The following is a 27,121-nucleotide window of genomic DNA, read 5'->3' as shown; positions in this document are numbered from 1 at the left end:
TCGGTCGTCGACCACTAACGTGAGTGGATGTGTTTAATAAAATGTTTTGTGTCGCAATCACGTGATTCTCATCGCGAGTGCTTACACAAATTGCATATTATTACTAACTATGCATTGTACGTGGAATAAAATGTGAATGCCGGCGTCGACATTGAACATGGTGCTACGTATTGTGATGCTCATCCTTTCGGCGGCGTCGGTCCGAGGATGGGGCATCAACCACGCACATCCTGGGACCGGTGCCAAGTGTGAGCGACTGAACGTATCTTTCTGCAGAGGATTGCGTTACAATCTGACGGCGATGCCAAATTTCATGGGTCACGAGGATCAGCGGCAAGCAGAGCGAGGGGTAATTTTAATTTTAAAAAATTATAAATATTCATTTTCTTGTTTTTCTTTGCACTAGAGCTATGTGATTTTTGTGATGATTGATTTCGTTTGATTTTGTTAAAGAAATCGTTTTGCTAGCGAATTAACATATGAATAAATAATGAATGTGCGAATTCGACAAATACATTCAAATTCAATAAATACATAAAGTGAAATTAACTCATTAAAATCCATAATTAAACTAGCAAAAAAATTATTGGAATAATTACGCCAATCGATTCTATGGAAACAGTCATGAAAGAAATATGTATAACTTCTTTTATGTGTGTTGTTCTGCGTTTATGCAAAGAAAATTAATAAATATAAATGATTTATTGGAATTTTCTCTATATTTATTTATAATAATTTGTTGCAAAATTGATTTTTGCAAAAATGCTTTTTATGTTCTAATCCTACTTCGAATAATTTTTTGTTAAGTGGTCTAGGGCTAAAGCGAGTTTCAAAAATTCTTCATACTTATTTTTTTTTTGTATAAGTAAAGAATGACACATAGGAAGTCATATATGTTTCTTTCGTAACTTTTTCCGTAGAATTGATTGGCATAATCAGTTTTTTCTTGTAATCAATTTTTAACAGTTTGTTTATAATAATTTATTGCAAAATTGATTTGCAAAGTACTTTTTATATTAATAATAGCTCTTCATGTTCTATTTTTAATAGTTTTTTTTTTTGCTAATTTTAGTAGTCTAACTATGGACTGAGCGAGTTTCTATAAATCATTATACCTACACATCAATTTATTTTTGGTAATTATGCATAATAAGGATGACTTCCTCACAGATTCCAACGACGTTATTATTTATCATTATATTTGTCAAGATCATGATTTTGAGTAACATTCAAAAGATTTTAACCGTCACTCGTTGTTTATTAAAAACTTATATTACAAAATCTCATTAATTATATGTAATTCTTTCATTTAAAATTATCTGTGTTTTTATTTTATACGTATTTTATAAAGTATTCACACATTCTTTTTACAATACTAAAACGATTTTTAGCACATTTTTTAATTCTTTAGATATTGGATACATGATATAAAACAAAGTATCAATACGTTCATGAAAATCATAACGCCAACGAAATAGAAATTTACCTAAATATCTTTACACGTAAAATGTTTTCTAACAAGCGGTACAGAAAGCTACAGTGTAACACAGTGTAACACAGCTACAGTGTAGTCCGGCGGACTAGATATCTTTATGTCTTGGGAGTTCCTGAATCCAAATCCGAAGCTCGTTTTAACCCATTAGGTCAGAGTTGTTTTCTAACTGAAAAAAAATGAAAAACCACTAAAGTAGCACTTTTCAAACTAATTATATAATTTTGACGACTGAAACTATTAGGGAGAAAGAGTATTTTTATATTTTTGGGTTGCTGAATTGGATTCTTACATTAGATTTATTCCGAGGAATTCGACATTTAACAGGATATCGATCATATAATTTTTCTCTTAGGATGGAAACGTGAAAAGTGAAAAATTTCAAGTTACTGTCTCTTTCTATTCAACTAATAGAAAGAGATAGTTACATGAAACTTTTCACTTTTCACGTTTCCGCCCTAAGGAAAAAGTTATATGATTGCTGCCCAAAAATCAGCCATCATGTTTACAAAATGTAAACCAAGATAGCAGACTCCCAAATCCACATAATGCAGAGGAAGAAGGGAAAGGGGTAAGAAATCTACACAAGATCTAAATCAATATGGCATAAAAAGATTAGAAAATTATATTAATTTTTTTCTGTGATAACGTACTCTTTTATTTTCAAAAAATCTGTGGAGTGGGTTCCTCTTTCTTTTCACTCTTTTTCGAACATCTTCCCTTTTCAACGTCTAACAATAGTCAGCCATAATCCTGTTACATCCTGTTTACACCCTCCCCCCTGATATTTACGCTCTATTTCTTTTATGTCATAATGGAAACGTTTACCTTGTTCTTCTCTATAATCTCCTAAATTTTTTGGAAATTTATCTTATAAGAAAATGCAAAAAAATCCAACTTCAGGTTTATCTGACATCCTAATTTCTTGAAGTTTTCGATTAAATTTAAGACCAATTTTTTGTAGTCTACTCTTGTGATTACCTAAGAAATTTTCAACAACTTGAAAGCTAAATTAGGCAGCCTTTTTAGTATCAGACATTGTTGTAATAAAGGTCTCATCTCTCAATATTTTCCTAATTTGTGGTGCATCAAGAACGTTTTCCTTTAATAAAGCGCAGATATCAAGGACGATGGGACGTAAATATGATGGCTGACTACTGTTGGACGTTAAAAAGGGATGATGTTTGAAGAAGAGTGAAAAGAAAGAGGAACCCACTCCACAGATTTTTTAAAAATAAAAATACGTTTTTATCACAAAAAATTTTATTTTTTAATCTTTTTATGCTGTCTTAGGCCTTAAGTAGATCTTCTAAACCCTTTTTTCTTCCCCTAAGTTATGTAAGTTTGGGAGTCTACTGTCTTGGTTTACATTTTGTAAACCTGATGGCTGATTTTTGTTGAATGTTGATCCTCATGGGATAAATCTAATGTAAGAATCAAATTCAGCAACTCAAAAATATAAGAATACCTTTTTTCTCTAATAGTTTCCCAGCAAACACAAAGTTACATGTAACGTGACTGTTAGTTATAATTTCCCACTCAACAATGTAATTGTAATATAACACGTGTGTTATATTACAATTACATTGTTGAGTAAGAAATTATAACTAACAGGCACATTACATGTAACTTTGTGTTTGCTGGGTTCAGTCGTCAAGATTATCATAGTTTAGTCTAAAAAGTGTTTTTATCGGTTATTTTTTGAGATTAGGGAAGAACACTGACCTGATGGGCCAAAACGGGCTTTAAATTTATCTTCAACGATTCTAAAAACATAAGGATATAGGAGCATTCAAAACGGCCACGTTCGGATTGACCACAGCTATTCACATGCTGCTATACCTTTTCTCTGAGGTATTCACCAATTAGAACATTGCATTTTAAATTATCCAATCGATGGATGTGGCCATTCTGATGCCACCCTAAGGATGTCATGGTTTAGTCCGCCGGACACACAACTTTTTTTTGTGTGCCTGTGTAATTAATCCCTAAAAAAATCTGTGTGTATCGCGAAGTGCACGTTCGGAGTCCATATGTATCAAGTCGCTTTTCCGCGACCTTGATTGGTTTTTTCGCTTGGCTCACTTCGTGCTGCGAGAGTGATTGTTTATTGCGATTAAAGACGGCTGTCGAACATTGTACTATATTATCTGTACTTCCCTGATATGTATGTGCATGCATGTGTATACATATATGTATAGGAGTATAAATATCCCATGTATATGTACATATATACACATATACATACATTATACGTACATTATATACTATATATACATACATACATACATATATAATATACACATATATATACATACATATAATATATATACATATATATACATACATATATTATATATATATGTATATATATATATATATATATGGTTAGAAAGTAATTCGTTGTAACGAAGCTATAGTTAGAATTACTTTATTTCGTTAACTTAACTGCGTTCCTCTTTCTATCCGTTAAATTAAACAATTTAATCTGCATATTATTACTTTCTGTGCCTTTTACGAAATGATCATGCTTTGAATTCCTGTTCAAAAAGTTAGGTAGACAAGGAATAAAAATTATAAACATTTTCGAAAAATTGTATGATAATTTATATTGTCCATTCTAATCAGAGAAACATATTTAAAATAATATTTAAAGAACATGCATAATATACTTTAAAAATATCATCTGCTGATTGAGTGAGATGTAAAATAATAAGCAATTAGTAACAATAGTTATAAAAAATTAACAGTTATGAACAATGTATTATTGATTAATGTTACAATAAATTGTTTTCGTTATTTTCAATAATAGTGCCAAGTTTTGTTCAATAGTCATCTTTATTCTGCTTTTTTGTACAATATTAATCGAAATGCTAAAAACACTACTATTCAATAATATATATTATTTAATAATATATACAATGAAAAAAAGAGTCTTGTTGAATTAATTGGAAGTCTGGTTGATGTAAACTTACGGTTCAGATTCTAATTGAACCTACCAGATTTCTAATTAATTCAACAAAAAATATTGTTCAATTAATTGAAAATCTGGTAGGTTTAACTAACTATTAAGTAAGTTCACATCAACCAGATTTCCAATTAATTCAACAAGAATTTTTCAGTGTACAGACTCATATTGAATATAACACTGTAATATTAAAAAGTAATATTAAATAATAAGTTTTCTCGTTTATATAAGTATCCATTCTTTATATTATTACTTTTAAAGGAAATCAATTTTTTGTCCTTTAATTTAAAAAGACAATTTCTTGTGATTTTACACATTTATATTTATTTTGTATCATGTATTTATTTTACCCTAATTGGTATAATTGTAATTTGGGATTTCTTAATATCTAATTCTTAATCCAATTAAAAAGTTATTCCAACTTAAAAAGTAAAGAGAAATTATATATTTTATTCACACACACACACACACACACACACACACGCGCGCGCGCGCGCGCGCATATTTTAACACTCGAGTTTTTGACTCTGCTATCTTTAAAGTAATAAATAATGAATAAAATTAAAAATAAAAATAATGTGTATTGCTTAAAAAAATTTTTTTTATAATATGGATACAAATTAATAGAAATAAAAAAATTAAAATATAAATTATTTATAATAATAATTTTAATATACTTTTGTGAAAAAGTAAACAACTTTTTTTTAGTGATATTGTATTTAACGAGAATAACTCATGAACATTTTATATATAATACTCTTATACAAAAATAAAATAGTGGAATTTCTTTTCTGTAATATAAGTAAATAAATATTCTTAAAATTCTATTTTCAGATAAACGAAAAGATTTTTTAAAAGTTTGAAAAATATCTTAACATGTCTTGAGTAGTCTTGCAACTCTTTTGAAAAGTTTTGAAAAGATATTTTTTAGTAATCTAGAAGATCTTTAATTTTATGCAATATTCTGAAATATATGAGATATCTTGAAGATGTCTTGAAGATATTTTTTAGAATCTACAAGTTATTTTATGTGATAAATATTTAAGAAAATATCATTTAAAACATTCTTTAGACATTTTCTAGAAATATCTTAAAGATATTTTCTAGATATTTATAAGATCTTAATATTTTCTGGATTTTTTCTTATAAATATATTAATTTTTTCAAACACTTATATTTTGTTTGCAATTAAATTATTTAACTCTTCTTTTTATGAAATCTTAAAATGTTACACAAGATATTTTTTAGATCGCTAAAAGATATCTTTTCAAACTTTTTTGAAGAAAATACTATTATAGACAGTTATTTAAAAAAAATTACACATAAAAAAATTTACCGAAATTTAGGAATACCTATACATTTACTACTGAACTTATTTTTAAATTTCGATTGAGTTTTTATATGAAGATTGGGAAACCTCCTTTACATTTAACAACCTTTACTTGGAATATTAAAGCTATATAATATTTATACGCGCGTAATTGTACAGTTCAATCGTTTTACGCTATAAAAAAAATAGATGGATGAATTGCATGTTGTAAGGTGTACTCTCTTGAAAATGCAGACGCACTGTACTGTTAATGCAGCCGATTGTACCACGGGCTAAGTCCGTGGATTGTACATATCGCTATACACATCCAAGTACACACGCACACACACGCACACACGCACACACGACGTAAGGAAAAAGAGGTATTTATAGCCAAGGGTTCATTCTCGCTCGCTCAGTTTTATTATCGTAATAACATTAAGGCGGCTTCCTTTGAAGCTGCCTGAAGCGAGATAGCCCTGACGAGCAAAACTGCGTATTTTTGTAGCAGCTGTGTTCTCCATGTGCATGTGTGCGTAGCGTGGCTAAAGACGCGCGCGCGCGCGCGCGTGTGCGTGTGGTGCGTGCGTGCGTGCGTGCGTGCGTGCGTGCGTGCGTGCGTGCGTGCGTGTGTGCGCGCACGCTCGCGCGCGCATATGTACTTGAAACATCGTCAACGGATACGGATTTGATATTTGTTTTTCACGCGATAGGCCGAGAATGACGATGACAGTGAATTCACATGGAGGAAATTCTTAAAAATTATTGGAAATCTTTGAGTTTTTAAATAATGAATTATTACAGTTACATATATACAACGTTTGACTTGAAAAAATATATTATTATTTTATCTAATTTATATTCTAATTCAAAATTTTATAAAAAACTTGGAATTTTAAAACTTTAAATAACTGTAATATTATTATAATGTAAAGTATTCGTGTCAAACTATAATAAAATTTAAAAATTCTCATGCATTTAAGCACACATAAAAATCTTACAGTTATTTTATTATTAATCTAACATATAATTACATACTATTATGATGATTTTACGTACGTATAATTTTATCTGCAATTATGATTTGCGAGGCTCTTAAATTATAGGTAATCCAGTTTACATTTGTAAACGAAAATGCAACATCGTAACATAATACAGATGCAATTACATGCGATAGCATTTTAAATGTTTTATGATTTAATACAAACATAACGTAACACATATGATTATAACATGCATCTTTACTAATTACTCGCGATTATGATCGATACATATGTAATTTTTTTACGAAGGTGCACGGATGAAAAAAGAAGCGAGATTGCTCGTCCCCGTTCGAACAAACCGATTAATGCAAAGAAAAGAAAAGGAACGTTTTTTACTTGTCGCTATTATTCGACAAAACTGTATTTTAAGTATTAATTAAATTATTTGAAGAGTTTCTTGTAAAAGTCACACAAGTTCTATTTTTTTAAATCTGAATTACAGCAACAAATTCCCTGTCAGTAACGTTATATCGCGCGTGAATTATTTTGTTCTTGCAAAAATAAAACAGAAAACGGGAACTATAAATAGAAATGGAAAATAAATATAAAATTTTCTCAAGAATTGAACAGGTCCAGTTTTTAATTTTTTTAAATTAATTAAAATAAAGAAAAAATATAAAAAGATGTTTGCAATAAAAGCAATTTGTAAAACTTTGTGAATACAAAGTATTATTATTATTTTATACTTTATATAAAGTTTTCTTCCTTATTTTTATTATTAACGTTATAAAAATAAAGTATATGCGAAACATATTACAAGATAAATTGGTAGTAAACATAACATTCTTGCATGAATCGGACAAATCTAGAGATTTTTTGTTACTTAATTTTTTAAATAAGTTCTTAAAATACTAATCAAAGTCTACAACTTTGTTCTGATACCTATTGTATATTCAGAGAAAAATTATTAAATACATTATTTATTTATATAACAAACAATTTAAAGTTTTTTGTTTTCTGAAATTTTATTTATCCTTTTTGGACTTGTGTTTTTTTTTGTAAGAAACCTTTCAATTAAATACAATTTTATTAGATTAAAACTTTTTAATTATACAATTGAAATTTTTGATTATTTTATTGCGTATCTAACTTATATTTCTTAATTGAGTAACTATAACTGTAATTAGTTATGTCTTATTTCAAATCTTATTTAAAATAACATTTTAAACGCATTAAAAATACGTTTAGTACTACAATTGCTTACTGAACAGCTAAGTAGCAATTTAATGTTATGTAATTGACTTAATCTAAAGGTAAGAACCAATCACATTTGATTACTATTGTATTTAGCTGCTCAATGAGTGATCATAACACTGAATTCATTAAAAAAACACAAATTAATGACACGTATTATTCGCATAATATCTGCATAGAATCTAAATTTATTTTTAAACTAAATTTAATTATTCGTAAAAATATGTGTATTTGTATCTGTGTGTGGACTTGATTACATTTTTCTTTAAATAATTATATCTCATTAGTTTAATATGACCTTTTACAGCACTGTCGGATTTAATGTTTGTCTAATAAATAATATAGACAAGTCTTCGAGATAAACTGTCACAGCTCTGTCATTCTAAGGCATGCTCGGGCTCAAAGAAGTGCCGCTATCATTTTCCATTTTTATCCTATGTTTTACCACGCCTTTTCACCATTCTTTTCCCCGTTCACTACCGTGTCGTCGACAAATCTTACGCTTGGTATTTGCTATAGGGATACCATTAAACGCACGTGTGTGAATCGTCAGTATATATATTAGTGGTCGTATAAGAGTCATTCCATGATTCTTCGAATCATTATCTTGAAATCGTCGAAGCTCATGGTTTTTTGCACAACTCTGCAGTTTTTCCAATGTCAGAATGTTTTAATTAGTTAATCATATTTTTTATTTCCTCGGTAAATTTGTTGTTAGGTATTTCTTTTTTTTCCATTATAGATTTCCTTGGCAATAATCAAAATCTATTCTTTTTTTTTATTTAAAAAATGGAACCATGTGTAACTTTTAAATTTTAAGGACGTATGATTATTTGCGATCGAAACACGAATTTCCGATCATGATTTCACTTGCATCTTCAGACTTCATGTGTGTTTCGGATCTAGATATCTAATTATCAAACCATCTACAATTTGAATCAAATTTCCAGCTCGAAATTCTTAAAAGTCTAAAATTTGTATATGTAATTGTTTCTTCGAAGCAACCAATCAACTGTGATTGAACACAATTACAGAGAGAGAGTAGCACGAACATTTTTCGCGTAAACGGATGACTTCCCTAAGCTTGATGAATGATCCTAAAAAAAGCACCATCACTAATGGTGCTATCGTTCCCAGAAGGCGGCAAATTGCAGGACGTGTTTGGTCATCTTCGTTCTGCCTGGATACGAAGAATATTTTGAAGATAAACCGGTGAAGAAAAATTGAGAATAGAAAAATTGCTCTGCCTTGAATTAAAGAAATTAATGTTTGAATGTTTAAACGCGTTTCAAGATTTCAAGAATTCTCATAAACCAAATAGTCAAGGAAATGTTAGATAACACAGCTTTGATAAAGCAGTCACACTTTCGAGAATTTTAAGACATTAAGCACGCAATTCTCTACACAGTATTTAGAATTTTTTTTAACTTTAGAATTTCAAGGTTACCGATAAGCAAGATTTAACATAACGGATTTAATTCAGATGTCTGTTTATTCGAATTGCAAATAAGTAACGTCTTATAAGTTAACGAAACAAAGTGAGCAAAACCAATTTTAACTAATTTTTTGGTGTTTATTTAATGCTAAACGTTACCAAAGAAAAAAATTTGTTGGTTAAAAAATTTTTTTACTAAAGATAGGTTAGGTAGACAGTAAATAAGTAAATAAATAAATAAATAAATATGTATGTTCCACGTACATAGCACTGAAAGATTTCAAAAAGCTGTTAATGAAATATGAAATATTTAAAAAAATATTTGAGACATGTTTCAGATATGTTTCAGATACATAAAATGTCCTCTTTCATGTAATGTCAGAAATGTTTCTGAAATATTTCTCAAAAAGTTTAAAAAATATATTTCTGACATTACATGAAAACAATTTTATTTATCTGAAACAGATCTGAAACATGTCCAAAATATTTTTTTGAAATACTTCATATTTCATTGACAGCTTTTTAAAAACATTCTGAAATATTTCGGTGCTGTGTAAAAACGGTCACCCATCCAAGTGTCCAGCCATTGTCGATTTTGCTTGACTTCAAAGATCGTACGCAACTTAACGCATAACGATCCACGAATATTTCATATTTATGCATACATATATTTAATTGTCATAGATCATTTGAATAGATGTTGTCAGAAGGATGAAACATGTACAGTTAACTTATACCTTTATAAATAAATATAAATTTTTACGGTTTTTTTTACTGATTTTTCACTGCCAGGTATCTCGAAGATCATACGCGGACTAACATTTTGTGATGATCATGCATGAATATTTTATGTTTACGAATTTTATAATGTCTTAGAAATATTTCTGAAATATTATATTTGCCACATTTCTTTTGTAATATTACAGAACATTCAAATATGAAAGCAAACTTTTTATGTTTGTAAAGGATTTCAAAAATATTGCATTTGCAATTTTATAAAAACATGAAGCAAACATTACAAATACATTTCTGAAATATTTCAGATGTAAAGTTACAATTAAAATGTGAATGAAATATTTCTGTACCATTTCTGAACATTACAATATTTCAGCAATGTTATATATCGTGTAAGATAGTCTGTTAACTTATTTCTCTTTAGCACATTTTTTTAACTAATAAAGCAACAAAATATTTGTAAGAATTCTGCTCATTTTATTTTGTTAACTTATAAGACATAAATAAATGTGATGTTTCAAATTCGAATTGTAAGATTCAAATTTTCTAAAATAATAACAGAATGGCAAAAGTGTCAAATTCGGATTTCGTATTAAAACCAGGATTTGCAACAAATTTAGATTCGGAATTGACTAACTTAATCTAAAATATTCAATCGAAAAATATCTTAAAAATCGTTGAATACGTTGTTTTTCTTCTTTGCTGGATATAAGATCTAAATTCAATTTTTTTAGAAATTTAATTAGATCCAAATAATTAATATTTAATAGTTAATATTTCATGATATAAAACATAATTAATATTCTAAAAATTACGCAAATTATCGATTTTGATGGTTATTCTGTTGGTTTTTGTTATTTCATGAGGACTGTTCACAAAATAACAAAAATCAACGTCAAAATCGATGATCAATTTGTTTAATTTTTAGAATATTAACTATGTTTTATATTATTAAATATTAACTATGTAATAACGGTTATGACTGAAGAAAACTGAGGTAAGTCAAAACGTCTCGCGAATAATAATAAAGAAATTTCTCATCTTAATTGATCTTATATTATATTTGTGCTAATAGAAAATTTTCATCTCATGTTTCTTACAGTTTGTGACTCGGAAATGTGTCTCAGAATACGATAGTAGTTTATTGTCTACGAAGATAAAGCAGCGTAGAAACGTAAAATTTAACCTCCAAAAACGAGCCTGATCGCACTCTGTCGCAAAAATTCCCTCACTCTTTCTGAGCTCGACATTGTATTCCGGTGATTTATTATCACATGGCATAAATATACATGCTACCTCACAAACCCTAGTAGCAAAAAACATTGGCGCAATATTGGAAAGTAGTATAAAGACAATATTCTCAATATTGGTCCAATATTGTAAAGTGGGCCCTTTATCTTATTTAGCCAATTTGTCTAAGCAGAAATATTGGTTCAATATTGGTTCAGCATTGGGCCAATATTAAACCAATCGATTTTTCATATTGGACATTAATTGCATTTTAATTTAAAGCCAATATTTTATAACCAATATTGGCGTTACTATACATTGGGAAACAATGGGAAAATATTGGCCAATGCATTCCCAATATAATCAATATTTAACCAATATTGGCCAATATACTGTCAATATATTTTACTACTAGGGAAGGGTCTCACAATGAGTCGATCAAGGTGAACCAACGCGTAAGAACAAAAGCGAGTAGATCGCAGTAAAAAGCGAAGTCGGTCCCATCCGCGTCTATCCATCTGTCCATCCGTATGTTTGCTTGTTTCTTCTTCTTTCCGCGAATTGTCTGTCAAGTTGCTTCGGAAACGCTCGAAAGGGACTGTATATGGCAGCGCACGGGGGAGAAAGCGGGAGGGGTGAGATGCGCTGTTTCCTACTCTATCTTTTTCTGGTCATTCTCAGAGAAGAAGAATATGAAATAATGAACGAACCGGTCCGCTCAAATTTCTTCTTCACGGCTTCCCCTTTCGTTTCTTCAGGCTCGAGATAACTGAGACGACATCTTATAAAATAAAACTGATTCATGTATTTAGAGTAATATAATTTCAATTGATTTGATTCTTACAATTAGTTCTGTACAGAAGAATTGAAACATATGCTTGAGGTAGGTCTGTCCCATACAGCACCGAAAGATTTCAGAAAGCTGTCAGTGAAATATGAAATATTTCAAAAAAACATTTTAAACATGTTTCAGATTTGTTTCAGATACATAAAATGTCCGCTTTCATGTAATGTCAGAAATGTATGTGAAATATTTATGAAAACTTCAAAAATATATCGGAAATACATTTGTGAAACTTTAATTTCAGAAATATTTTAGATACATTTTTGACATTACATGAAAGCAAACATTTTATGTATCTGAAACATATCTGAAACATGTCTAAAATGTTTTTTTGAAATATTTCATATTTTATTGACAACTTTCTGAAAATTTTCTGAAATCTTCCGGTGTTGCGTAAAAACGGTCACCATCCAAGTGTGCTATCATCGATGTTGCTTGACTTCGATGATCGTACGCAAGCGTAGTGACAATCCACGAATACTTCATGTTTATGCATTCATAAATTTGTTATAGATCATTTCAATAGATGTTGTCAGAAGAATGGAAACATGTATAATTAACTTATATTTTCACAAATAAATATAAATTTTTACAGCTTTTTTACTGATTTCCTACATAGCACACTGCCAGATCTTTCAGAAAACTTTTTGAGAGATGTGCTATATGGGGTTGTACTCAGCTCGATTCGAGAAAAAAAATTAATAATGTCAATGAATTAAAAGTAATAATGTTAATAATATTTTAAAAACTTTTATATTTTATTTTAGAAATCAAATAAGAAATATTTGTATTAAATATTTGAATAACATTCAGGATTATTTTAATGTTGGCTGTCATATTAAATATTTTTTTAAACTTTCAATGATATTTTAGACGTTACATACATTTTAGATTTGACTTTCTCGACCATCTCTCTTTCTGCTGTCAAACGTAGTGGAGTGCAGACGTGCCTTCTAACATGAGCATTCCAAAACAACGCTTGACGTTTTATTTTTTTTCTTTTATATTTCTGTTTTTTTTAAATTGCGGTTTTCAATGTAAGTTAAGATATATTGAATAATTTATTATTTATTATGTTACTTTTATAAAGTTTGTAGATTCACACTTGATAAGGACCAGAAAACGTCTGGCCGAGATATTGTGTCAAATTAATTCGAATAAAGAAGATGTCAGATTAATTAAACTAAATCATTGATTCATTGTTAGAGTCACACTTTTCTTCATTTAAGTACATGTAACATTTAAGTACACACTAAATTGTATTTATGAAATGGTTCATTACAATATAATTACAAAATATACGTCATATTTAGAGCAATATTTGAAGACCATGTTATGATGAAACGTGATCTTTATTTCTGCTATTATAGCTGGGATTTACATAACAATAAAAGAAACCTGTTTCGAAAAAAATTAAATAAAATATTATAGTTATTTTTACATTTTTATCTTGAGAATTAAGAAGTAGTTACATGATAAGCATAGCCATGAATATAAATATAAATATAATATGGTAATATAAAATAAATAATTATCATAAATTAAATGATATTATGATTTAAATGATAATTATTATTAGTTATATATTATAATACTATTACTATATGTATAATTTAATTATTGAAACTACATATATACATGTATAGACGTTATATAAAAAGTAGTTTTATATATACATGTATGTTTTATGAATGATATATGTTATATTTCTTTACTTATATTTCAAATTTTTTTATTTATATTTTAAAGTAGGTATGTAACAAATGTTTTACCGAAATACATATATTTTGACATATAATCATATTATATTATAATTACTTTTGAAAAAGGACGAAATTCTAATATAATAACTATAACATATTGCAACAACTTTCACGTTATGTAAGATGTAATAAATTTATAGTTATTATATAGTGAACGCATAACCGTGTAAATTAAACCAGTGAATAACACGTAATTTTAAATATCTTCATATATAATTATATAAAATAAAAAGATAATAAGCGACTAAGTTGAGTGTTATTTTCTTTAACTAGTTTCTAATTATATTATAGCATCAATAATTACGTTGCGATTTAAAAAAGTTTTCTTTAGTTATTATATAACAATTTCAATACCTACATATTTTCTTAATTATTTCGTTAATGAAAATTGGTAGATAATTACTACAATTTTTTTGAGTAATATCACAATAATAAATAAAGCGTCAAGTTGATTTAGAGAGAACGGAAGTGTATAATAGTAAATTAAATTTCAGGTCAACTGTGCATACATAAAATTTCATGACTAACTCGTCATTATATTATGAGATTCGGTTGAGTTCAAAAGAATATAAAATTATTTGAAAAAGTTATTAAAAGATCAGTCTTCTTAAAATCATGTCCGTTCCGATTATCTAACGATCGAGATAATAAATCGGTTTTTTTAACTTAGAATGGATGTAGAAAGGTATATCACATAGAACTTGTACTAATGGAAGGGGAAAAGAATCCGTATAAGTGTGTCCAAGAAGTGAGGCAAAAGACTAGTTCTGTCTCATACCTACAAGTACAGTCGCTCATGCGCATTATGAGGAAAAGTTATGAAATGAGACAGAAAACTAGTTCTGTCTCATTTCATGTCAAGTCATGTTCTACCTATCCTTGTCGCACAGATGTTGGACACAGTTTCGGATATACGGTATACGCTATTCTTCTTCCATTAGTATAAGTTCTATGGTATATCATCAATACTTACTATTTGTTTTTTTATCTCTGGCTTCCAATATGTGAATAAAGGGAGACTTAATATTCTTTTACGTTTTTGTATATTGTTTATATTATCAAATTATTAGATTAAATTTTAATATATACCTAAATAATGAAAGTGTGTACATACACACACACACACACACACACACACACACACACACACACACACGGTTTTTTTTATATTATAAGAAAATTAATATAGATTATATGATATAAAGTCATTATAATTTTATAAAATTATTAATGTTAATTTTATAAAATTATTAACGTCGTAATATATTTAATTCGTATTCAAATCTTTTATTTAGATTTGAAATTTTCGACTAGCTTGCACATTTCTACTTTTTATATCCCGATACAAAACCCCCAAAAATATTTTTTAGAACTTTAACAGTTTCGATTTTTTAATTTCAAGATTGATTCAAGATTCTTTACATTTATTTCGTTAATGGCATAGAGGAATTAAAATCATGTCGAATGGCTTCACTGTATCGATTACTGATTCTGCACGTCTATCGTGCGCATAGAGAAATGAAAACGATCGCACGCTATCTCCGAAAGGGATCTCTCTCTCTCTCTCTCTCTCTCTCTCTCTCTCTCTCTCTCTCTTTCTTTTTTGCTTGCTGTCGGCTGGTCCAACTTGATCAGTGAGCAGAGAATCCGGAGAGAGAGGAGCAAGATGCAAGACGAGATGGAAAGCTCTGTCGTTACGGGTTACCACGTAATTTCATGGGGCTATAATTTGGGAGCGCCATGAAGGAGAAGAGCATCGGGCTCCGCTCGTAATTGGCGAATCTAGAGGAGGAGGAAAAAGGGCAAAAGGTAGAGAAGAGTGAGCCCCTGCGACGTGCGAGGGGTCCATCGAGATTGAGGCGGGAAGAATGGGCGGGATAATTACCCCTGATGCCCATCGCTCGTTATATTTCATGGAAGTGAGGCGTCTTCTCTCCGACTGCTTAGGTGCATTACCCTCTCGCTCTCCATCTTCGTCGTAAGCCTTATTCTACATTTAGAGAACAGAGCAACGTAAAAGTTTACCTCAAATGTCATAATATTATTTAAAAAAAAACAATATATGCAATATATCCATTCGAAACCCATTATTTACGTTTTCCTATTGTCGGATATTTCAAGTGGTTACGATTATTTGGATTAATATGTAGTATTGGGGAAAATAATTGAAATTTGTCTAAAAAGAAATAAACCTAAAAAATGTGAGAAAAATCGACAAATATATTTTGTAATGTGTATCTACATTTTTAAATAAGATAAAGGAGAAGATGATAATAATATGGCCACCCATTTACATTTTATACAATAACTTTGTTAATAATCAATATTTTGAGTCGAAACTTTACGATTATATTTATCAAGATGTTGTTTATTAGACATTTATTTTACATTTAAAATTATGAAATATTTACTATATTATATATTTATAAAAATGTAGCGACACTGCATAGGCTGAAGAGAAAACGAGGGTAATGTACGTGGCTATCATAAAAATAGAGCCTTTTTTGTAAACTTTTTGTAAATTATATACTTTAAACTTGCAATAAGTATTAAACTAATTACCCACAGATAGACTCATAACGATAAGAATAAATCTTTTTACTTAAACAACTTTAATTATTCTGAAAACTCAATAAGAAAAATGTTACCTTTAGTTACTATTTTAATGGAAGATTATTCAGTTATTTTTCTTATCAAAGAACAGTACTGCAAAAGAAAATATATAAAATATAAAGTGACGTCACTTCACTTTTTTGATCCGATGACTGAATGGAAGTGCTGTTGTATTGATTACAAATAATATTTTATTGAAAAATGTTTTTATTTTACAATAATTTTTATGATATATTTTATCTTCTTTTGATATTATTAATCTGAGAATTCTAAGATGATTGCAATGAGTGAACAAGAGATGTAAGAATAAAAAAGTAGTAAATAAATAATAAAGAAAATATAGAAAACTCATTTACACATATATCCATAATATCGACGTAAAATAAAATTAATCTTAATTCAAGTAAATGCATATATGTATAAATATTAAATTATATTATCTACTTTTTTACATTTACACAAAATATTTATTTCAAATAATATTTTTTATAGATATATCCTTTAAATTAATATTTCTATTAAATCCGTTTCAATTTTTCCTCAGCTTGACTGATAGATACCCAAACAGCACGCATATTTTTACATAACACTTTATCCAAAAGCTTTTACAGAAACTTGAAAATGTCCTTAAAATATGTTATGGATGTCTTAAAGAGATCTATACTATAGACCCAGGTCATAAAATGTTTTAATGATATCTTCATCATAAAAATGTATTGAAGACATCTTTAAGATGTATTTAAAATAGTCTAATGTTCCAATTTTGAATATGGTGTTTGGATAAAAAATAAATTAAGCTTTTATAATGACTATAGATTAGAGGCCGGTCGAGTCAGTAGGACAAAGTCGTGCAACAAAAAAATTCATCGCTTGATTCTAATAACATGTACGCTTGTAGTTGGCTGCCTTCATGCCACTGGTCCACTACAACTGTTCGAAACACCTCAGGCTCTTCTTATGCGCCGTCTTCGCCCCGGTCTGCTCGGAACATGTGGCCATACCAGCCTGCAAATCTCTCTGCCTTTCCGTAAGAAGAGACTGCGAGCCGGCCTTAACTAGCCTTACGCTGCCGTGGCCACACATGCTGGATTGTGATCGCTTTCTCGAGCGCGGTAAGCAATCACTTTTGAATTGTCGGTATAATTAACAAGCAAAAGTGTCAACGGTTAACAGAATTGATCTGAAATTATAATATATATGTTATAATTTAAATTGATGGTAACTCCCTAGTAAAAAAAATATTAATAAAATTATAATGAAATATTTCCTTGAAACATACACTGTCGTATAACAATTTTTTAAGACCCGTATGTATGTATTTGTCACTATGTGGGCAAGTTATACCATCAAAAACTTAATATGATTGTGGTAGATCGAAATCTGCTGCAAAATTGTGGAATAAATTTGCTGGTATAGTGCTAACTGCTTTATAAATATATGTGACTGGAGAAACTTATATTGTAAAATAAAAGTTAAACTATTAAGCCAAAACCAGCAATGTTAACTAAATAACTATTAGAAAGAGAACAAAAACACGATAAAATATTTCTGGCATAAAAAGCACTTTACAAAAATCAATTTTACAACTAGTTTAGCTAACTATACTTATCTAGCCATGGGCAAAAATTTCAATAATTTATATTGTTCGATACGTACATTTTTATTAGTTAATGAAAATCAATGATATAATTTCATGTAAAAATTTTCGCATTTTATACATTTGTAGCCTTTTTTTATCAATGCAATACAAGCATCTTTTTCTGTTAGCGTAGAAGAAATATTATACATAGGGGAACCTGGGGCAGAATGGGATAGTGGGGTAAAATGGGACAGTACTATATATTATTTTCATTGCATGGTGCCGCAACCGTGTGAAAAATTCGTTACAATCAACAAAGTTACCTCGGTCTTATCATGCCCTGTTGAAAAAGTTCACGAATTTTCATGGTTGCGGCACCATGCAATGAAAATAAAAGTACTGTCCCATTTAACCCCGCTATCCCATTCTGCTTCAAGTCTACTTCCCTATATATAAAATGTAAGTTTTACACGAAATTATACGATCGATTTCCTACTCTTTAAATATTATCAAATAATAATCAAATAATCGTTGTTCTTATTTCTATTAGAATTATCACTGAATCATTCTAAATTTAACCTAATTTACATTAAAATAATTATATAAAGAATCTTTTTCAATTTTTTATATAAATATTTCTATAAAGAAAATATTTTTTAATAATGAATAATAGGTTTATTTTTTAATTTTATCTTTTTATTTTTAGAAGATGACAATGGCTTTTCTTTCCTTTTCTTTCGTTTCTTTGGTCAAATTTTATGAGATTTTCCTTTACTATTATTTTATATATTAGAGAATTTCGTTGATATTTTTCAAGAAGAAAATAACTAAAATATATCATAACAACAAATTTTGAGAAGAAAATTCTAATACGAAAATGTCGCTATAATAATTTTCAAATAGGAAGAGTTTAAAGATCACGAATGACACGGCTAGAATTTTGCGCGCTCAGGGATGGTAATGATAAAAGAGTTTTCAAATGTCTTTGACAATAACTTTTTTGTTCAATAAATTATTGAACAAATATGCCATAAGAATTTCATTAAAAAGCCAATTTTATTTATTTATAATAAATTTATTATAAAAACAATTTAGAATGTTTTTATTAAAACTTTAATATGTATGTACTATGTATCGATATTAATATTCCTTTCCTTAAAAAAAAAAAATATATATTGAACGAAATACTATTGAAAATTAAAAAATTTATTTGAATCCGAGGTAATTATTTAGTTTAGGGGAGGCGCAAACTCATGTGATTGTACTCCTATACTGAATAATTATATGTGTTATATTTATAAAACTTTTTTTGTTAATAACTTTTTAATGAATCACGAGCGACTAAAATCTTTTGAAGGTCACTTAGGAGGGTGACCTCGATAACATATGTCAAGGTCAAGATCATCGGAGCTGCCTCTCCTAAAATGAATAATTATTGAATCCGATATTATATACAATCGCGATTTTAACGGTTTTTTCACGTAATCAATAATATTTTTCCAGAAGTAAGTGTTGTCATTACATTTATTTTATTCATACAATAAACCTTTACGGCAGTGAAAATATGTATGAAATAATTAAAATATTTCTTTAATCTTCACGAATTTTAAAGCAGTATGTCTGTTTTGACTTATTTTATATTATTTTCTTCTATTTTTATAGTAATTTAATTCTTCCTTCTCTATCTGAATTTTCCTGTGATTTATCGACAAATTCAACCATAAAAATATTTTTATTGTCTGCTGAGAGATTTATCGTATGAACCAAATAAATGTAATGACAGTTTACCTTCTGGAAAAATATTATTCATTACACTGTTGTTTATATATATTTTATCTATATATATTTAAAAGAATAAATAATAGATTTCAAAATATGAATCAGGAGTTATATTCTAGTTTACTAAAATTCATACATTATTTAATTTTAATCTTTAAAAAATCGGGAAGGCATTATAGTGGCTTTATGTAATAATTAAAAAAAGACAAATACATGAAAAACAAAAACGAGATGCTACAATAACTTTCTACGTCCATGTCGTTAGCTCTGGGTAACGCTAAAGAAAAGTTACGTATCTGCAAAAATTTCGTCAACAATGTACTGGTTAAATAAAAAAAATGTTTAAATCTGGTTTTATAATTATAATCAGCGACTTCAAAAACTTATATAAACATTTTGTTTTCGAAATTAGAAAAAATTTTTTTTCACCCTTATCGGCCACAAAGTCCACTATAGTGGTTCAAGTCTTGACAAGAACTTTGTATAAGACATACTAAATCTAAATATACAAGTTTTTGGAAAAAATACACTGATATATGACGTGCAACTTACTGGCCCTCTAAAAGTTAATCAGTTATGTTAATTTTATTATTTTGAATTCGTTAATTTTTGCATTAGATTTAGTGTCATTAAAATTTATATAAATTTTTACAAAATTTTCGACATTTTTTATTTAAAAACCTGTTATATTAAATCTATTTTTAATTTCTAAATTTTGATAAATTTGTATTCAGCAATCTAAAAAACACTTAAGTTTAAAGAAATACAATCGAAAGCTATTTGATAAATTGTCAGCGATCTAATAATAATAAATTGTACACATTATTTTGCAATAGATTCCATATTTAGCTATGAATATGTTATTAATCACGGTTAACATTAAAAATTTCTTTTGAGGATTAAAAGTTTAAGTAATAACATATTTATAATTTTAATCGCAGTGAAACTTTTCCATCACGTCATATATTATATTTATAATATGACAAAGTACATGAAAATTGTCCTTTTTGCAATTTTGACCGCAAATTTCTCGAAATTATAACGTCATAAAATAATCTGAAAATTGAATTCTCATAATTAACTCTAAAAGAACAATAAAAAATGATTAGTTCTGTTCTGGTATTATAATTTTTCCAGATTATTGGAATTAATTATTAATTTAACCAACAGGACGTTTCGACTTACTGAATCTTCTTCAGCTATCGTATCTATATATTATGTTACTTCATATATAATTAGAATAGTCTAATTAATGGATCATCAATCGAGGATAAAAGTATAGGTATTTTTTTTACTGCACTTTATTCCTTTTTTTTTATTTTTCTACGGTTCGATTCTTCACAAAGTAGTAGTTATGGAGAGAGAAGACATATAATAATAACTTCTCTATATATTAATAACTATAATTCTACATATTAAACTATATGTATATACGGTACAATAGCACTAAATTCTCTATAGGGTACACATTATGCGTGCAGCCGCCGGATGAAACGTTGGATGACACTAGTTCACCGATACTGCCAACTGTTCAGCAGCAGTGGCCGGTGATACACGAACGATCACCTCAAATCTCCACCCGAATACAAAAGCAGCAGCAGCAACAACAGCAGCATCACCAATGTCCACCTCATTTTGTGCAGATACCCAATATGGAAACGGTTAGAAAAAGCGAATAAATAGAAGCGAAGATAGAACATCAAAATAACATACTCTCTAAATTTCATAGAGTGTCATTTGTCACTCTAATTAGAGTAAAAATCACTCGAACTTAGATATGTTCGATTTTCACTCTTTTAGAGTAATGTTTCACTCTCTAGGAAATTTAGAGAATACATTTTCTTTCCTAAAGAGAATGTTTTTACCATTTTCACTATTTTATTTCTAAAAAGATTCTGTCACTATTTTTTAGAATTTGCAAAATATAAAGATGTAAAGTTGAAAATTGATACATTTGTTCTTTTTATGAATTTTTTTACAAATTCAAACATTAGGAATATTTTTAACAAAATCTGTATGAACGTATCAACAATTCTTATTTTTTAAAATCTTAATCTATCTTAATCTACTAAATTGCACTACTAAATTGTGTGAATATTAAAACTGTTGTGTGTGTGTGTGTGTGTGTGTGTGTGTGTGTGTGTGCGTGTGTGCGTGCGTGCGTGCGTGCGTGCGTGCGTGCGTGTGTGCGTGTGTGCGTGTGTGCGTGCGTGCGTGTGTGTGTATGAAACATGTTAAAAATGAAAAGAAACGATTTTTTTAAGAATCTATTCCCTATTTATCATTTTTAATTTTTTCAATTATACCAGGTTATATTAATAATAGATAATATTGTGCTACTTTTAAATAGCGAAAAGAATTTAATTATATCTGATCAGATATTTTCAGATATGACTTCTTTAATTTGCACAAATTTTTTTTTATATATGTTTTTAATCTGGAATCAAATTTGATTTTCCATAACTCAGATCTAATCACATTTATGATTGTATTTTATCGAAATAGTAAGATAATTATATCTGTCTAGATATAAGTCAAACTGAGATTGAATTTGATAATTTGAAAACTATTCAGGTCAGTCAACTGTTGAACTATCAAAAACTATTGAAAAATAACAAAAAAATCCTTTTTTGTTTTTTAAATATTTTCTTTCAATATTTCTCATCTGTTGCTTTAGATTTTTTGTGCACCACGTTGTGGTATAGACGCATATTATCGTGCGGAAGACAAAAAATTCGCCGAGCGTTGGATGACTGGATGGGCATGGCTATGTTTCTTATCGACACTCTTCACCCTGCTAACATTCTGGGTCGAGCCGTCTAGATTTCGGTATCCCGAGAGACCGATAGTTTTCCTCGCGTTTTGCTACAATCTTCTCTCTGTAGCTTATATCATCCGCGGTGCAGTTGGTGCTGAAAATCTCAGCTGCATCAGTCAGATTGATGGGCCAAGTTATGTTCCAGTAAGTAAATAGATTTTTTTTACTTAATGAAATTCTTATTTATAGTTTATAGTTTACGTTGCTGGATGAAAATAATCTGACTGTAAGTCCTAATTAACTCCAGCGTGATTTAAATATGTAAGATATTTGCGATATGTATAAATATATAATATATATTAAAATCGCGCTGGATAACTAGTCAGATCCTTTTCATTCAGCAATTAAACATGAACTATAAATCTCTCTCTCTCTCTCTCTCTCTCTCTCTCTCTCTCTCTCTCTCTCTCTCTCTCTCTCTCTCTCTCTCTCTCTCTCTCTCTCTCTCTATTTCTCTCAGCAAAGGAAAAAGAAAAAGAGAGAAAGAGAGAGAAATTTTATAAATTATATGGTAAAAAAAAATAAATTAAAATTAAAATTTACCAAAAACCTTAGCAAATCATAAATATTATAATATGATGAAAATAAAAAGCTATGAGCTAAGCTTGCGGTATTTATATTAAGCTTTTGTCGTACAAATTTTTTTGCTGGACATATTTTGCTAATTTTAGTATATGTAGATATGTTGTAAATTTGTAAATTTAGTATATGCAGATTTATGACTTACGTATAATATTTTATACGTTTTTTAGGCTTCTAATTTGAAATCAGAAGTCAAAATATAAAAATACAAAATAAGGGATTTATACATATATTTTAGAATTAGATACAATTTTCAAGCCAGTTACCCAGCGAGAAACGATAATGAATTCGACATCAATTCGACGTCGAATCGACATCGAAATCATCATTTCGATGTCGAATCGATGTCGATTCGATGTACTATTTCTCACTGGGTAATTCCTGATACAATTCCTTATTATTTACTATTCTCCCACTACCGCTCCCTTTTCCATTTTCTCTCTTAATGTAAAAAAAAAAGATTTTTAATATTTTTAAAATATAAATTAAAACATTATTAGAAATGTTAACAAAAAGATTTACACATCTTTATAATATATAAGAATTCTTTATATAATATAATATATGTAAAGTTTGAAATAGTCCAACATTTCTCAGTCTATAACTTTCAAAGAAAGCTTATAAAATCTAAAAATATGTAAGACACTTTTTCAGAAATTTTCATAAGATTAAAATATAAAAATTCTTAAAAATATTATGACAACATTAAGGATATTCTTCATTATTACTATTTTTCTTAAGAAACTTTTTGAATTTATCCATTCACACTATAATACTCGCTTATCTACTAACAGGTCCACGATGCTTTGAAGAATGTTCCCTGTACAATTTGGTGGTTAGTCAGATACTACCTGGGACTAGCCAGCAATACATGGTGGGCAGTGCTATGCGGTTGCTGGCTGCTCAGCGCCAGGAATGAATGGAGCAGCGAAGCCCTTCACAACATCGCACCCTATCTTCATGCAGCTGCGTGGATTCTCCCAATATTTTTCACAGGAGGTATTACATAAATCTTAAATTTAATATTTATTTATAATTATAATTAATTATAATAATGTGTTAACATTCAATTCACTTTCTAATCTTTTTTACATTTATTTTGTTGATAGATTATTGGGACTAAGAGGAATTATCGACACTATAAAGTTCTTCGAAATAACTTTACAGAATTATTAACACTTAAAGTACATATAAGAATAAATGATAATATACTCAATTTTAATCTAAAAATGAAAAAACAGTGGTCCTCTGATATATGAGTATTATAAGTTGTATGTGTATATGTATGTATGTATGTGTGAATTTATTTTCGAATTTTTTGAACTCAAGTTAAGTAAATAAGAATTTTACATTTAAACATAAACAAATTTTCAATTCTGTAAAGCCAATTTGGAGAATTTTATAAAGCAGAGAATTAAGTTATAGATAAACTACCATTTTCTTTTATTTAAATAACACCATAAATATTTATGTGACATAATTTTTGTATACGTTTGTTAATCATAGAGTTCTATAAATTACGCTGTAATCAGAAGTTGTTCGGATTATATAACAAACATAATTAACAATTTACTGAAGATTGGAAAAAGATTGCAATTATGGAACCTATAGAGGGGGATATAAAATACTATTAACCAGTATTCTTAAAATTAGTCAACAAAATATTTAAAAATGTTTTATACAAAAGTTTTACTGCATATGCCTCTATTTAACCATACTATTTATTTTTTAGAAAAGTAATAAAAGATTAAAAAATTTTTTTTCAAAAAATAAATAGTATAATAGTTAAATAGAGGTATTAGTTTACGAGAAAAGGCAAAAATGTCTTTACTTTTTAAAGATGGTTTCACCTCTTCAAACTGTTTTTGAGTCCAAACGGAAAATTACGTGCTCGGTGCTGTGTCCGAGACGACAATAACAAGCAATGTCGAGTTTCGAAAATTAGATTTTGTTGCCTAATTGATACGAAATTGCACTATGAAAATTTAGGTTACATACGCGTGAAAAATCGATTGGTAAAGCAATATGAAAAAAAATTTTTGTTCTCGGCATAAAGTAACCGACTAATATTTAAAAGAAATACGTACGAAACCTTGTTAGTGATGTACATGAATATCTTTACATTATCGATCCGGATCAAGCTTGAGGGGCAGCATCCCCTTAAATTCAATTATGTTATTTGAAAGCTGTATTAATTCTAGTCCTTCAAGTTATACTAAAATTAAAAAATTATTATCCGACATATTTCTCAAAATGATGTAAAGAAAACACGACTATAAAACCTTTGATTATGTGATACTGAAATGCACCTTTTATGACAACACAATAAACACTATAAGGATCAGTAATCATGTTATAACGTTTAAACTAAACAGTATGTAAAAAAATATTTTAGACAGTTAGCCTTAGAATTTAAAGTACGAGATATCGTAAATTCCATAACCCCACATTTAGTCTATAACCGCCTTCTCTCTTTTACTTTGTAATGTTGATAATTCTATCAATCCAGCATCCTTTTAATAATCCATTTTAATTGTGATATTTTTATATATTATTATAATTTTTTGTCAAATAATTACGAATATACGCATCTTTCCGTACAGGAAGTCTGCTTTCGCACAACGTGGTGGCAGACGAGTTGACCGGATTGTGCCAAATTTCCGACGAGTCGGCATTGTGGCTAGAAGTGCTACCACATACCATGCTGCTGTTGCTGGGCTGCGTGTTTGGCAGCGTCGCTGGAAGTGCACTGGTTCGCGTGCGAAGGGCTGTACGTTGCGCCGGGCGTAGTGCAACAAAACTCGAGCGCTTGATGACACGGCTAGGTATCTTCGCTCTATTGTACGCACTACCGGCGTTGAGCGGCCTTGTCTGTGTGTTGCACGAGGCTTCGGTAAGGCCGCGATGGCGAAAACTGGCATTATTGGCCGCGCTGGACTGCCGTGCGGCACAGAATTGCGTCCCGGGCCCGGTGTACCGAGCCGCCGGCCTCGAAATTGCTCTTCTCAGGCTCTTTTTGTCCCTCGTGGTCGGTGTCACTTCTGGCATGTGGGTATGGTCCGGCAAGACCTGCCGTGCCTGGAGCAGATTGCTCGCCGCACCCAGCAAACCCGTCAGGATACAAAGCCCTTTCCAGGAGTTCAAGCAGAACGATAACATCGCTTGACGATCTCAGATTTATTCTATTCAAGCGATAAATGAAATCTAAAAGGACGTTGATGTTTAACCCTTACCCAAAAAAGCATTAAGATCTTTTCGAAATCATTCGCATATCAAATTTAGCTACAAATTTTTAAAAATAATGAAAAATGCGTTTTTAGGATGTTTTACCTCTAAAACATGACGTGATATTACATCTTCATTTAAGATTCAGCGCATCAAAAACTATGGAAAACTATTTTTCTTTTCCAAATAGCAGAAAAAACATAAAATTTTGCAAATCTACGTATAAAATAATTTAAATGCAATATAAGAAGGTCAGATTTACAACGAGCTCCATGAAATGTGAATTCATTAATAGAGGAGAGAAGGGGGTTATAAACCACCACTTTGTTTTATTTAAATAACTCAGTAAATATTTATGTGACATAATTCTTGTCAGTACAAGTTTATTACCCATAAACTTCTACCAATCATATTTCCAATCAGCAAAATGTTAGCAGAATGTCAGTAGCAACAACACTGGCAACAGATTTGATCAGAAAATGTTAACAGACTGAGCTCATCTGAGGGAGCAT

The 27,121-nt window shown here is 29.3% G+C and overlaps 1 protein-coding gene across 1 annotated transcript; it reads left to right on the top strand.

The window, feature by feature from the left end:
* LOC105830990 (frizzled-9) lies at positions 1-26,971 on the top strand. Its single transcript, XM_012670778.3, has 6 exons — positions 1-349; positions 17,525-17,738; positions 21,446-21,645; positions 22,662-22,946; positions 24,179-24,383; positions 25,988-26,971. The coding sequence occupies exons 1-6, from the start codon at positions 137-139 to the stop codon at positions 26,548-26,550; spliced, it is 1,680 nt and encodes a 559-aa protein (XP_012526232.1). The 5' UTR covers positions 1-136; the 3' UTR covers positions 26,551-26,971.
* The last annotated feature ends 150 nt before the right edge of the window (positions 26,972-27,121 follow it).

This window comes from Monomorium pharaonis, chromosome 5 (assembly GCF_013373865.1).
Source record: "Monomorium pharaonis isolate MP-MQ-018 chromosome 5, ASM1337386v2, whole genome shotgun sequence".
Lineage (NCBI taxonomy): Eukaryota > Metazoa > Arthropoda > Insecta > Hymenoptera > Formicidae > Monomorium > Monomorium pharaonis.
This window is presented reverse-complemented; position numbering and strand designations above follow the sequence as displayed.